General features: G+C 43.3%; 1 protein-coding gene across 1 annotated transcript; it reads right to left on the reverse strand.

Annotated features, from left to right (window-relative positions):
* Window positions 1-994: 994 nt before the first annotated feature.
* On the reverse strand, window positions 995-9,266 carry ASF1B (anti-silencing function 1B histone chaperone). Its single transcript, XM_020995370.2, has 4 exons — window positions 9,014-9,266; window positions 3,041-3,156; window positions 2,766-2,942; window positions 995-2,259 (listed from the first exon to the last, which is right to left on the reverse strand). The coding sequence occupies exons 1-4, from the start codon at window positions 9,237-9,239 to the stop codon at window positions 2,053-2,055; spliced, it is 726 nt and encodes a 241-aa protein (XP_020851029.1). The 5' UTR covers window positions 9,240-9,266; the 3' UTR covers window positions 995-2,052.
* Window positions 9,267-15,333: the final 6,067 nt, after the last annotated feature.

Raw genomic sequence — 15,333 nt, forward strand, 5'->3', positions numbered from 1 at the left:
CACTCCCTTTCACATTATGGCTCAAATAAGAGCCATAATGCATATGTCCTGGGCAGCCAGCACCCAACCGACAAGCATTAGGGGCCCCCACTACAGTCAGAACCCATCTGGATCTTTCCCAGAGGTCCCTGACCTGAGCAACCATTCTTTAAGGTTCCCAGGTAGTTTGTCTGGGACTAGACTTTGAGGTGAGACAGCTGCCACAATGTTAATACATCATTTAAGGGCCATCATCCCCCAAACAGTTTAGGAATCGATAAAGTGGAAGGGACAATGAATTAACAATTGCAAGACAGAACTGTATCACATTAAAGGCAATAGTCAAATGAAAAAAGCAAGTAATCTGGGAGTCAAGAGGTTTCTCTTAGAGAGGGCCTGGCTCTGGTATTTCTCATCAGAGGATTGGCTGATTGAAATAAAACATTTTGCAAAAGGCAATGTGCTGTAACAAGAGCAAAAGGGGCATCTCACCTTTTATTAGTAGGTTTTAAAAATTTGCATGAGCTGCTCATCTCAGCTTGTAAAGAGTCCTGCACACATTGCTACTTATTTCTGCCTTCTAGTCCTTCACAGAATAAATCAGGAGTACTAGCATGTTTCTAAGATCAGTTAAGAGAACCACCTGTGAACCTACTACATTACTCTTAACATCCTCTATTCAAAGCCCCAAAACTGTGTCAATGTGAATTGACAGACCGCACCTCCGTCTTAAAGGTACTCTGCCTGGAAGCAGATTTTAAATAGTTCTTGAATAAAGGAGCTGTTTTTTCTCAGCTAAAAAAAAAAACCCACACACAGACAACCCAAAACCAGTTTTAGTGTAGAAAACCAATTGATGTTAGATAGGAAAGAGGCTTTTACTTAAGGAAGGATGGAAAGTAAATCCTTTATTTCTCTCCACAACATTCTATCTCATCTCCAAAGGTTCAGACCCAGTTTTTCAAAAGGATTGGTTGATGTTTTGAGGCTAAAGTGAGAAAAAAAATCACTATAGTCCAGTCTAAGTGCTTTTTATTTCTCCAGTAACCATAACTTCTAATATAAAACCTTTAATATACAAATTGCATAAGCAACAATAGCCACAGGGACAAAGGACAGGTGAGAGGAAAAGAATTGAGGGCTAGGGGATGCTTCCATGTGCACAGAGGCCCTCTTTTCCTTTGTCTTCAAAGCAAAAGAACCATCCTATCCTCCCATAGCCTGAGAGATCATATGGCCCCAGAAGAGGTTAAGTGCAGCCTTTTGGCATTAACTCCTAGTTAAGGGGTGTGGTTTATAGTGCGTATGTTTCTGTTACTCCTGTCCAGAGAAAATCAGTTGGTTAGTTCTTGATCAAATCCTCTGATCTGGCCAACAGCTGAGAGGAATGAGTCATATTTGAGTTGAGTTGCCACCAATAAAAGGAAGAGGATGGCCTTATCTTTAAATAGTCCCTCAAAACTCCATTCTTGGCACCTAAGGGAATGGGCCTTTCCAGGAGTTGGCAAGATGGAGGCAATAAAAAAAAACAGCTGGGGAAAGAGTGGCAATCAACATACCAAAAGCCATCCATCAAAACTGCTGGAGCCCAAATCCTACCAAGATTATTAATGAGTAACTCCAGAAAGTCAGGGCAAATCACTGATTGAAGATGGTTGGGAAGGTGAAGAAACTAAGAAGAAACAACACGGGGGGAGAGAGAATCTCCAGTTATAGGTCAGAGAAACCCACAAGCTGCCCAAAACAAGAAAAACCTACCCACAGATGCAATTATCTCTGCAGAGTCATAGTACCTCAAAAGGCAAAAAAGCTAGAAGGAAAGAAGGCAAAATTCACAATGAGTAAAAAGAGCTAAAGTACCATTTCCTCTGCAGACCTGTAAGAAAACAGGCAAATAGTCTCTCTGTGCTGAACTAATGGACATATCAATGACAGGTTTTCCTTCCCATAAGGACCAGTTTAACTGGCTTATAGCCCCAACCCAAGTCCTTCAGGCTTGCCCCAGAAGGCAGGACAAAACCATTCATTTGGCAGAAATTAGGGTCCATCATACTGCCAAGGCCTCAGTTTTAGTTAGATGCAGTCCATGGAGTTTTCAGGAATGATGCTGGGGGCACAATCTGGAAGATCTAATCCTTTAGCTGGGGGACAACTCAGAGGTAGCCCCATGTTTAAGACTGGGTCTTGGTTTTCAATGTCCTCCAATTTGTCTGTGGTACTGTCCCAGTTGATATGGAATCGAGTTACTCGGGGATTAGAAGCCAAGATGTTTCGTTGGAGCTAGGACAGAAAAAGTGAGCCTCATCAAGGATTATATAGCAGAGACCTACCTTTGTTGCTACTTTCTCCATGCCTCATCTCCCCCTTCCCTCAAAAGACAAACCCAGGGACAATGAACTTGAAAATAGCACAGTGATAGGATCAGGCTGATACTTTTCCTTCTTCCTCCAAATTTTACCTCATGTCAGCCCAACTCTAGCACATCATCTGTTCAATGTTGGGAGTCTAGAAAGAGCAATGCTTGTTCCTGATAATTCTGCACAACAAACTAAGACCCTACTGGGATGTTCCTTCCCTTGCTCTGGTCAGAAGGCTAGGCATGTGGCTAGGACCTCAACTGATGTGCTATGGCAGGAAACTCATACCTTTAATACACTTGAAAGGTTTGGATAATATGATCTTTAAGGTACCTTTCATGAAGGTCAGTAGATGATTCTATGATTCTGCTGTCCTGAACTGCTGGGACAGAAGGAACCAGGCCCCTCCGAGTTAGAAAACCAACTTACCTGAGAGAAGTCTGGTTTCAGGGGCGGGTTCTCCCGAAGCTCAGGGTTGGTATATTCATTGTTGACATAGTAGCCAACTCGGATGAACTCCTGCCCATGGTAGGTGCAGGTTATAAGGACCACAGTTACACCCACTGCATCAGTTTCTGGGATTAGGGAGGCATTAGGGGCATCTGCCTGAGGAAGCAAAACAGATTCTATGCTTCAGCATGCTTTGGGGGTAAAAAAGGGGAAGTTTCCTCAGAGTTTAGTGCTACTAATTGCTAACCTCTTACCTGAAAGACAAACATGTGTCGCCCTGCTGGGACTGGCCCAACCAGTACTGAGTCTAATATCTGGTCAAACTCCTCACTCTCTGCTGAACCCACATAAATGATTTTCCATTCTAGGTCTGAAAAGGAATAAAGGAATGTCAAAATGGCTTATGAAAGTGGAAAAGCAGGAAGATGTTTTCTGACATCAATTAAACATTTATCCAGGGCTCACCATATGCCAGGTATTGAGATACAAAGACAAAAGTGAGAGTCCTTGACTTTCAAAAGCTTATTCTAACAGTGAAGGCTTTTACAAAAAACACATACAAAATAACCTTGAAAGGGAAGGCACTAGGTGCTGAGGGAATACCAGGAAAAATCTTATGCAAGGGGCAGCTAGGTGGCACAGTGGATAGAGCACCGGCCCTGAAGTCAGGAGAACCTGAGTTCAAATCTGGCCTCAGACCAAACACTTGACACTTACTAGCTGTGTGACCCTGGGCAAGTCACTGAACCCCAATTGCCTAAAACAACAAACAAACAAAAAACCAAACCTTATGCAAAAGATGGCACTTGGATTTCCCAGAGGCAGAAGTGAAAGAGACAAGGGAGTGGGGGGAGAGAGATACAACCTGGAGAAAGGCATGCAGATGTAGTATCATGTATGAGGGGCTGAACTTAGGCCAGGAGGCTGGATAGTAGAATTTGAGCACAAAATAAGATCTAGCATTTATGCATTGCTTTAAGGTTTGCATAGCACTTTACACACATCATCTCACTTGATTCTCACCACAATTCTGTGAGGTAGATACTATTATCCTATTTTACTAAGGAGGCTGAGGGACATTAAAAGACCCATCCAACGTCACAGATAATAAGCATCTGAGGCAGGACTCAAACTCAGGTCTTCCTAACTCCAGATCCAACACTTTACCTACTGTGCTGCCTCGCTGTCTTTAAGACAGGATGTATGTGAAGACTGGAAAGACAGGAAGGGGCAAGGAAGAGCTTTAAATGCCTAACAGAGAAGTCCACATTTGAGCCTAGAAAGAGTAGGGAGCTCTTGGAGTTTACTCAGTAGAAAGTTAAATAGTCAGGCTTGATCTTTAAAGAAAATCACTTTGGTAACTGTGTCTAGGATGGACCATAATAGAGAGAGACTAGAGAGGCAAAGATAACAATTAGGCCATTTTGATTTTTTTATTTTAGGTAATCGGGGTTAAATGACTTGCCTCGGGTTACAATGCTAGTAAGTGAGACTTGTTTTGAACTCCGGACTCCAGGGCCGGCACTGCATCTGTTCGAACACCTAGCTGGCCCTAGGAGGCTATTTCAATGACCCAGGCAAGAAGGGAGAAGGATTTGAAAGAGGGTGGGGGCTATTCAAGTGGAGACAGGAAATGGATGTAAGAGATGTTGAGACAGAAATGACAAAATTTAACATACTATTCCAAACAATTTTTGAAGCTTGCCTTCCATTAACAAAACCACTTTCCACCCCATGTATAGAGATATATATATTCTACATATTAGCAAGTGGCCCTGGAATTTAACAGATTAAATACCTCCCACAATACACTGGAAAGTGACTGGATTTGGGATCTGGAGATCTGGGATTGAAACCTGGTTCTTTTACTTGTAGTGTGGCCTCAGGCAAGTTACAACCTCTCTAGGCTTCCTTTTCATTATATGTAAAATGAAGGGGGGGGGGTGGCAGCAGAGGTGGACTAGCTGGCTTCTGGGGTCCCTTTCAGTTCCAAGTCTATGATCCAATGTTAAATCCCAGTTTTCTGAGTAATCTTGAGAAAATCTGTCTTAGCACTGATACATTGTTGGTGGAGTTGTGAAATGATCCAACCATTTTGGAGAGCAACTTGGAACTACGCCCAAAGGGCTATAAAAATGTGCATACCCTTTGACCCAGCAATAGCACTTCTAGGGCTGTATCCCAAAGAGATGGGAAAAGGACCTACATGTACAAAAATATTTATAGCGGATCTTTATGTGGTGGCCAAGAACTGGAAATTTAGGGGATGCCCATCAAATGAGGAATGGTTGAATTAGTTGTGGTATATGAATGTGATGGAATACTATTGTGCTATAAGAAATGATGAGCAGGCAGACTTCAGAATAACCTGGAAAGACTTGTATGAACTGATGCTGACTGAAATGAGCAGAACCAGGAGAATGCTGTACACAGTAACAGCCACGTTGTGCGGTAACTAACGTTGATAGACTTGGCCTTTCTCAGCAATGCAAGGATCTAAGACATCTCCAAAGGTCTCATGATGGAAAATGTTATCCACATCCAAAAACTATGGAGTTTGAATGCAGATCAAAGCATACTATTTGCTATTTTTTCCTTCTGTTTTGTTTTGTTTCCTCTTTCTTGCAGTTCCTCCTATTGGTTCTAATTCTTCCTTACAACATGACTAATGTGAAAATATGTTTAATAGGAATGTATATGTACAGCCTATATCAGATTTCGTGCCTGTCTTGGGGAGGTAGGTGGGAAGAGAGGAGGAGAAAAATTTTAAACTCAAAAGCTTATGGAAGTGATTGTTGATAAATCAAAATAAATTAAAAAAAAAAAGAATAAATCTGTTTTAGGTTCTCCTCTGTAAAGTATCTGCCTATCAGGAGCTTGTGAGGATGAATGGAATGACCTAGGCTGAATTAAGGCCCAGCTCAAGGCTGAGGTATGCAAACAACAGGAGCCTGGGGTCATTTAGAGCCCTGCCAGTTACATCACAGGAGCAGTCATTAAGGTAAGGTAACATCTTCTCCAACAGAGGGATCGGTACCAAAGAGTAAATCCTTCGACAACTGGGGCAGGATCACCTGCTCAGGCCTGGAATAAGATTCTATCAGAAAAGGGAGGGTGATAAGGCTGCTCCAAGATTTAGCCAAGTCTCCAAATCATTCAAATCCAGGCAGTAAGAATAATCATACCCACTTATGGAGAATCAAGCAGAACTTGAGGCCAACATGCTCAAGAAGCAGGGCTCACAGGCCTTATACTTAAACCCCAGTTCTCTAATATAATAGGAATAGTGCCTTTCACCCAATGAAACAAGCATATTCAAGAGAAATGAACCACAACTGTTCGATAGGTCAGTTATTTCCTGTGAATGATAATGCCAACCAAAGCAACTATCTTGAGTTCCAAGTATATCCAGGGCAAACTTATAGCAATGTAAAGGGATTTGGCAACTAAACCTGAAAACATTTTAGACGCCTTAAAGTTACAACCCTAGGCTGAAGATGCCGGGGAAAATTTTCACAAGCTATGGTTTCACAGAATGTGATTACTTTGGGACAACATCTTCGGTAGTATCCTTTTAAGAAAACAGCTTCTGATCTGAGGTAAATGCAGCCTGGATAATTTCTTGCTAAGGTTCTTCTAGAACACCAAGTCTTTCATTTCTACAGCAACTATTTGCTTGTCTACCTTTTCAGTTTAACTGGAGTCTCAAGCAGAGGTTCTTAATTTTTTTCAGTCACAGATACATCAGAATAATGTTTGAAAATATATAAAATGCATAGTATTACAAAGGAAACTGGTTTTATTGAAATAGTCATCAAAATTAAACACAAAAACCCAAGTTCATGGACCCAGGTTAAGAACCTGTGTCTAGAGGTAGCAGTCTTAAATTTTGAATCCAGTTAGATCCAGTAAAACAGAGCTAAACTTTAGGAGTATCAGAGTATAGTAGATCTATTTCAGAACATCTGGGTTCTACAACTTGCTGACTTATAATTATTGCCTTTTGAGAAGAATCTTGGACCAAAGGATAAAGTGAAGTGCTCAATTTCTAAGATGAGGTGCTTTAGTTGTTTTATGGAATGTTGACAGGGTTGAGTGAGGGGTGAAAAATGGTGTGTGTCAGGGAAAAAGAGAAAAAGATCAGCTAAAAGAGGGAATTTGTTATATGGCTTGTTGGATCTTAGAACTGGCAAGCTGTGATTTCTTTAGCACCTTTAAGGAATAGCACGCCATCCCTCTAGCCTCAAGAATTCTGTGCAAAAGGCAGCAAAAAGGTGTTTTTCAAAAGGAAAATGCAAATTTCCTAGGTGATCAAGTCACTAAGAGATTCAGATATGGAATTATTGAGTTCCAATTCTTAACCTAGAAATCAGGCTTCCTTAACCATAAGTTTTATGCCATACCTTTAAAAGGTAAGAATGGTAATACTGTTCCTTCTTCAGGAATATAACAAGAATGAAGAACATTGAGTCAGGAGCTGGGAGACTCAAGTTCTAGTAATTACTCTTCCACTTAACCATGTGACTTTGAGCAAGTTAACTAAGAATTGAGTCTCTTCAAACTACTGATTCCAGGACAGCTAGGTGGCATAGCAGATAGAGCACCAGCCCTGGAGTCAGAGGGACCTGAGTTCAAATCCAGCCTCAGACACATAACATTTACTAGCTGTGTGACCCCAGGCAAGTCACAACCCCATTGCCTAGCAACACCCCCAAAAAAAAACCTCAAAAGAAACTATTGGTTCCAAACAGCATATTCAAAGATGTTAAACATAATAAAGGCTAAGGCCTATATGAATAACGTGTAGCCCTGGAAGTAAGTTAATCCAAGTGGCAAAGATGAAGATGCTAGTGGCTGAAACACCTGGATTTTAAATACTCTATCTTTCTACATTCTGCCTTATTGTCTCTTCTACTATCCCCACAGTCAAAGACATAGTCTAGTAAGAGTACCAAATGGAAGTCAAGAGTGCTTCTGTTCCTTGAGATTCATTGAACAACCCTGGCTATTTTGTTAGTTCAATGTGTGAAGCATCTTTTCTCAAAGGAGAGAACTTTACTCTTTGTTGTCTCAGCCTTCTCATCTGGGAAATGAAAATGTGTTGCCTTTTATGTTGTTTGGTTGAACAAGTACTTTCAAGAGAGGATACAAGGTTACAACCTACCAAGTACTTATTCTAAAGGATACCTATCTTCGTCAAACCACACAGCCCTTTCTTATAAAAAGCACGTTTTTGGAGATACGTGTGTCATGTTCTTTGCAAACTTTTGAAGCACTATATAAATGAAATGTTTAAATATTACTGCTATTCTCAAATAATAGACCCCCAACTCATGGAACCCTCTGCCACTTTAGTAGCAGAGGCAGTAGGAATGGCTCTTCAGGAACAAGGCAGGTAACAGCTAGCCCCTGGATACAGGGCAGGGGTCCACACTAATTCAGGCAGCTATAGAAAAGTAGAGGGTAGGAAAGATTAAAGAATTGCTCCAAGCACTGGGGCATTTAGGAACCACTATCGCACAGCTGAGGGTAGATTGGAGACATCATCCAGGAGGAAGCCATCTAGGGTTTCAGTATACTTATTCTTCTAATAGGTACAAAAAGGTAACAGAAATGAATGAGGCAGAGTAACAGGGGTAATCTATTGGAGGTTAGAAGATGGGAAGAGTATATGAAGTAGTAACAGGCAGAAGAGTAGATATCCACCTTACTTCACAGGTTGCTGATACAAAATCCGTTGTAGTAATACTAGCTCCAGAACCTCAGAGATGGATGGGACCTCAGTGGCCCCGAGGCTTCACTTTTCTATTGCTCATTTTAAAGCCTGCAAAGAGCTTGGCATTAGGCGCCATCATCTCAAAAGTACAGAGGAGAAATCTAAGGCTCAGAAGGGTTAAAATACCTTGCCTAGGGTTACACAGGCTAAGGACTGGCCAACAAATGTTGAACTAAGCGCCGACCACCCAGGCCGAGTGGCTGGGACCCAAGTATCAAAGTGAGACAGTCCCCCTGCCCTCAGAACATTTGTATTCTACTAGACTAAGAACAGAGCACTCTATTAAGATGAGGGTTGGTACTATGGGGAAGCTTTAGGATCCCGGGGCGGGGAAGGAGCCTTATTGGTGGGAGTCAGCATAAAGGAGTCCCCTCGATCAGGAACGCGCTGGGGGAGACTGGGAGATCCTGTGGGTGAGGGAGGCGTGGGGGAGGGGAGGGCCGGGGCTCACCGTCGGCCAAGGCCTCGCTGCACTCGAAGCTGATCTCGAACTGGAAGGGGCTGTGGAAAGGGCTCGGGTTCTCCAACACCGACACGTTCAGAACCGAAACTTTGGCCATGGCCTCGCGGGGGCAGGAAAGGACACCCTGGAAGAAGCAGCAGCTGCTGCCGCCGCCGCCGCCGCTCTCCCTCTCACGTCCCCTCCGCGCGGTTTCCACACCAGACTGAGGCGGCATTCCCCCCCCTTCCCCCACTCCACCCGCCCCGCGCCCCCTTCAAATAGCCGGCTCCGCCCCCCGGCCAATCGGCTCCAACGTTTTCCGCGTTCCGAGTTTCTAGGGGCCAATATACGGTCGCCCGTCGAAGCGCGTTAAGTTCCTTCCCAACCAATCGGCTGCGCTCCCTCGCCGGCACGCGCGCGCCCGATTCTGCGCGGATTGGGGTGTGTGTATGTCGCGGGGTGTTAAGGCAATCATCATCCCTCGTTTGGCTCCCCAGCGTGACCGCTCTCTCTTCTTGTTGCCAGCCAATCCCCGGCGCCTCCGCCTGAGCGTACTTGTGGCAGAGCGCAGAGTGAGCGCGGGGATCCTTGGGGCCAATTGGCGTTGGGGGGAGGGCCTTCGGGGCGCGCGCTCGGCCCCGCCTCTTTTTTCCTTCCGCTTGCGCTCCTTTTCCCTTCGGAGTAGGGAGGGGCCGGGGGAGAGGAAGCAGAGCCGCTAACTGTCGAGTGGGGGCGCGAGGCGCTAGCGGAACACTGCGGCTCGGGCTCTGAGAGTTCCCGTAGTGATTGACAGAAGGGGGAGGAGAGACAGAGTTGTGCCCGAAGGGGATTGGTCAATTCAGTCTAAGGGGGCGGGAGCAGGCGGAAAGTGAACCCGTAGTGTGCTGAAGCGGCGGTTACACTCAGGCACCGCCTTCGATTGCGACTGACGTTCTCCGCCCCTTGTGAGCGTCGTGGGCGTTTGGGCCGAAAGGCCGGATAGTCCCAGACCTCTGGCCGGGGCGCCCCCGAGGCCTGCAGCCCACTGCGGACCGCAGCCGGGGTCGGCCCACGGAAGCCTCCCCACGGAAGCCTCGGTGTCTAGAACTGCAAAGACCTTAGAGGTCGTTTAGCTCCACGCCTTGTTTTGCAGAAGAGGAAGTTGAGGCCCAAAGAGTGTGACTGGCCCAAGGTCACACAGACAGTCAGGGACGGAACCTGGATCCCAGTCCAGGCCCTCGGACGTTGTTGCCCATGGCATCACGCAGGAAGCAAATGGCCTTAGCAGCAATTGGAGCCCAGCAGTGACCACAGTGCTCTTTTTTTTTTTAAGGCAGTTGGGGTTAAGTAACTTGCCCAAGATCACACAGCTAGTAAGTGTCAAGTGTTTGGTCTGAGGCTGTATTTGAACTCAGGTCCTCCTGACTTCATGGCTGGTGCTCTATCCACTGAGCCACCTACCTGCCCCCAACTTTTTTTTTCTTTTTCTTCCCCCGCCCAATACTCTTTCCACCACATCCCGTGAAAGAGGAGAGTTTACTAAATTCAACAAGCATTTTGAATTCGACACCTATTGAACATATCCAGTGGATGTCTTGTGGGTATCTCTGCCTCAACATGTCCAAAACATCTCTTGTAACTTTTCCCTTCAAACCTCCCAACTTCGTGAATTCTGTTTCCATGTGGAGGGTGCCACCATTTTCCCAGTCACTCAGGCAAGAAACCTTGGAGTCTTCAATGAGTGGGTCTCTTCCCTTCCATGGTCAAATCTCTATTCTGGAATCTGCCTCTATGACATCTCTCCCATCAATCTCTTTGACAAGGCCACTACCCTAGTCCAGAAGCTCATTCCTAATTGGGCTCCCAGTCTCGAGTCTCTCCCCTCTCCAATTAACCCACCATACAGATTCAAAAGTGATTTTCTTCCCTCAACATGACTTCACACAGGTTGCCCCCTAAACTTGGCAGTTTTTCCCCCCTCACTTCCATCTTTTATATTCCTTAGCTTCCTTTAAGGCCCAACTCAGGTGCCTTTTCTTGGAAGATGCCTATTCTTATGTGTGCCACCCCCCCACACACTTTACTAATCCTTTCCCCTACATTACCTTGTATATATTTTGTATTTATCCGTGTATGAATTGTTTCTCCCCAAAAGAATGAAAACTCATTGAAAGTAGTGAATCTTTGTATCCTTAGTCAACTAATATTTAAGCTGCTGCTATATGCCAGTCACTGTGCTGAGAGTACCTGGCAGAATCTCTGGCACAAAGTAGGCTAAGGATACTGAAATTTAGTGCCTAGAGCTCAGAACCAAGCAAAGTGTCTTGTTAAATGGATGAAATAGTATAGACTTTGAGCCAGTAAGAGCTCTGTTCTAATCCTATCTCTGACACAGACTGTGAGACAGTGAGCATATCATTTAACATCTTAGACCCTCACTTTCCTCATCTGTAAAATGGGATAATAATGCTTATAGTACTTACCACACTTCCTCACAGGACAGTTGTGCCTTGTACATAGTTGGTGCTTAATAAATAATTGCATGAAGGATTGTCTCAAGTGATAATATATGTAATGTATTCTTCTGACTTTAAAGCACTATACAGATATCAGATAACATGGCCTAACATATGAAAAGTACCTGAAAGGAATGCAAAGATAAAAAAAAATTTTGAAGTGCTTCGAGTATTGAAGTATGTGTTTAGATGTATTTACTGGATGCCAAGCTTAAAAATATTGGCCTCTGCCCTCAAAGAACTTATGGTCTACTTGGAAGTGAGGTTGGGATAGAATAGAAAGTGTAATGCAAAGTAGAATGTAATGGGTCAAAGGAAGGTTCAGAGTACTCTAGGAATATTTGAAAGGAAGGAGATAACTCAACTGAAGGATCCAATACTCCAACCCCCTTGTTTTGTAGAGTATGGATATTGGGGGCCTGAGAGGGGATATAGATAATTGGGATAATAATTGCTTACAATTTTAAAGAAATTTAAACTTTATAAATCACTGAGCTTTATAATTACACAACTGTTGTCTACTACAAATTTATGTTATACAACCTCAACTGGGCCCTCACTGTTGCTACGCAATCTTTCTATATCTCCCTTGTCAAGTCATTATCACACTGTCCGCAATGTCTCTTCCAAAGCTTTTCATCCCTCCTCAAACATGCTGTGGCTCTACCTTCCCCTCCACTCTCAGTTCAGATCCTTGCCTCATATTTTACAGAAAAAAATTGAGACCATTTTCCCTGAGTTCTTTCTCCCCTTTTCTTCATCTCCCATCATTCAGCTACTTCTGCCATGATCTCCTTCACCCATTAGATCTGAAGAGGTGGCCTCATGCCTTACTAAAGCCAACTCCCCTACTTGAACAAGTGATCCTATTCCATCACTTCTTCAACAGATAACACCCTCTGCAGTTCCCACCCAATCACTTATCTTCTTTTTTTAAAATTAAAATTAATATGGCAAAATCTATTTCCATTGTAACTGTATATATATGTATATATATATATATATATATACATATATATATATATATTTTTAAGCAAGAAAAATAAAGAAAATTATACTTCAATTATACTTCATTTCATCAGTTCTCTCTCTGGAGGTGGAAAGCATTTTTTTAATCATGGATCATTCAGAATTGTCTTAGATCATTGTATTGATTAGAGTAGCCAAGTCTTTCACAGTTGATCATCATCACAATATTGTTGTTACTGTGCACAATGATTTCCCTGTTCTTCTCACTCCATTTTGCATCAATTCGTATAGGTCTTGTCATATTTTTCTGAAACCACCTCCTTCATTATTTCCTGCAGCGCAATAGTATTCCATCACAATCTTATGCCACATCTTGTTCAGCCATTCCCCAACTGATGTGCATCCCCTTAATTTCCAATTCTTTGCTGCCACAAAAAGAGCTGCTATAAATATTTTTGTACATGTAGGTCTTTGTCCTTTTCCTTTGATCTCTTTGGGATACAGACCTGGTAGTGTTATTGCTGGGTCAAAGGGTTTGCACTGTTTTATGGCCCTTTGGGTCTAATTCTCCAGAATGTTTGGACCAGTTCAGTCCTCCACCAACATTTCATTAGTGTACCTATTTTTCCCTCATCTCCTCCAGCATTTGTCATTTTTGATAGGTGTGAGGTGGCACATCAGGGTTGTTTTGTCGATCACTTATCTTTGATCTCTCCCTATTGGCTACTTCTTTTCCACCTAAAAATATGCCCGTATCTCTCCCATCCTCAAAAAACAGTCACTTGATCCTTCCATCCCTACTTTTGTCCTATGCTGCCTACAATAGATACCTCCATGTTCTCTCCTCTCACTCTCTTCTTAACCCCTTGCAATCTGGCTTCCAATGCTATCATTCCTTTGTCCAATTACCAATAATCTTTTAATTGCCAAATTCAATGGCTTTTTTTCAACCTTCATTCTTCTAGACCTCTCTGTAGACTTTGACACTATTGTTTGCTCTCTTTTTCTTGATATTCTCTTCTCTCTAGGTTTTCAGGACACTACTATCTCTTGGTTCTCCTTCTACCTATCAGGCTACTCCTCAGTCTCCTTTGCTGGATCCTCATCCAGATCATATCCTCTACCTGTAGGTGTCCCAAAGGTTTCTATCCTGGTCCCTCTTCTCCCTCTGTACTCTTCACTTGGTAATCTCATCAGTTTCCTAGATTCAATTACCATCTCTATGCTGATGATTCTCATATGGATTTTTTTTTTTTTGGTGAGGCAGTTGGGGTTAAGTGACTTGCCCAGAGTTACATAGTTAATGAGTATTATATGTCTGAGGCCAGATTTGAACTCAGGACCTCCTGACTCCAAGGCTGGTGCTCTATCCACTATGCCACCTAGCTGCCCCCTATCCTGATGATTCTCAAATCAACTTATCCTGCCACAACCTCTCTGCTGACCTCCAATCTTGAACCTCCAATCTTTTAAATATCTCAAAACTGGATGTCTAGTATATGTCTTAAATACATGTCCAAAACTGAGCTAATTTTCTTCTCCACTTAATCTTGCCCCCCCCCATATTTCCTATTACTGTGGAGGGCACCACCAGTCCCCCATGCTAACAACCTAGGAATCATCCTGGATTCCTTACTATCTCCCCACCCCTAGTGCCATATCCTATCTGATGGCAAGACTTGTTGGTTTTGCCTTCATAACATCTCTCTTATATGCCTCATTTTCTCCTCTAACACTGTTGTCATCCTGGTACAGGCCTTTATCACCTCATGCCTAGACTATTGCAATAGCCTGATGGTGGATCTGCCTGCCTTAAGACTCTTCACTCCAGTCCATCTTTTATTCAGTCACCAGAGTGATTTTCCTAGAGTGCTGATCCAACCATGTCATACCCCTATTCAATAAACTCCAGTGGCTCCATATTACCCCCAGGATCAAATACAGAATCCTCTGGGATTCAAAGCTCTTCATACCCTATCTTTTTTCCCTCTTACCTTTCCAGTCTTCTTACAGTCTTACTCTCCACCATGTACCCTTTGTTCCAGTGGCACTGGCAACAACGCTCCATTCTCACCTCAAGGCATTTTGTCAGGCTGTCACACCTCATGCCTGGAATGCATCTCTGCCTCCTCATCTCTGCCTATTGACTTCCTTGGTTTCCTTTAAGTTCCTACTAAAATCTCATCTTCTACAGAAAGCCTTTCACAACCCTTCTTAATTCTTGTGCCTTCCCTCTTTAAATTGTTTCCTATTTATGAATATTTATAAATTATAAATTATTTCCTATATCCATGTATATGGCTTGTTTGTACATATTTGCATGCTGTCTCCCCCAATTAGACTGTAAGTTTCTTGAGGGCAGGGACTGGCTTTTTGCCTCTTTTTGTATCCCCTGTGCTTAGCAAAGTGCCTGGCACATATTAGATGTTAAGAAATGTTTATTGACTAACTGGCCTTGCAACTCTTGTGAGGTGGGTAGTAGAAGTATTATTATCTCTGTTTTTCAGATGAAGAAACAAGGTCAGAAAAGGGGAAATGACTTGCCCACATTGACATAGCTAGGAAGAATCAGAGCCGTGAATAGAACTGACATTTGCTGACTCCAATGACCAGGGCTCTTTCCACTATATCTTACTGCTTTCTTTTGTCTGATTTGCTAACTGAATGCATGGCCTCAGGCAGGTCTCTTGACTTCTCTGGTCCTCATTTTTCTTATCCATAAAATGAGGGAGTTGGAGTCCTTAATCCTTTTTGTGTGGTGGAAGTCTTTGGAAGACTAGTTGCCGTACATGCAATGTCTTAAGCCATGCCTCAATGCAAATGAGGCTAGTTTTCCTCAAAAGGCATTGAGACCATTCTCACAAC

This window comes from Phascolarctos cinereus, unplaced genomic scaffold (genome assembly GCF_003287225.1).
Source record: "Phascolarctos cinereus isolate Bilbo 61053 unplaced genomic scaffold, phaCin_HiC Scaffold_4;HRSCAF=312, whole genome shotgun sequence".
NCBI classification, from domain to species: Eukaryota; Metazoa; Chordata; class Mammalia; order Diprotodontia; family Phascolarctidae; genus Phascolarctos; species Phascolarctos cinereus.

Excerpts from the sequence above, each read along its gene's own strand:
- ASF1B (XM_020995370.2), bottom strand. The coding sequence starts at position 9,239 with ATGCCGCCTCAGTCTGGTGTGGAAACCGCGCGGAGGGGACGTGAGAGG. Across the intron at positions 3,157-9,013 it reads CAGCGAGGCCTTGGCCGACG|ACCTAGAATGGAAAATCATT; the intron begins GTGAGCCCCGGC and ends ATTCCTTTTCAG. Across the intron at positions 2,943-3,040 it reads GACACATGTTTGTCTTTCAG|GCAGATGCCCCTAATGCCTC; the intron begins GTAAGAGGTTAG and ends TTGCTTCCTCAG.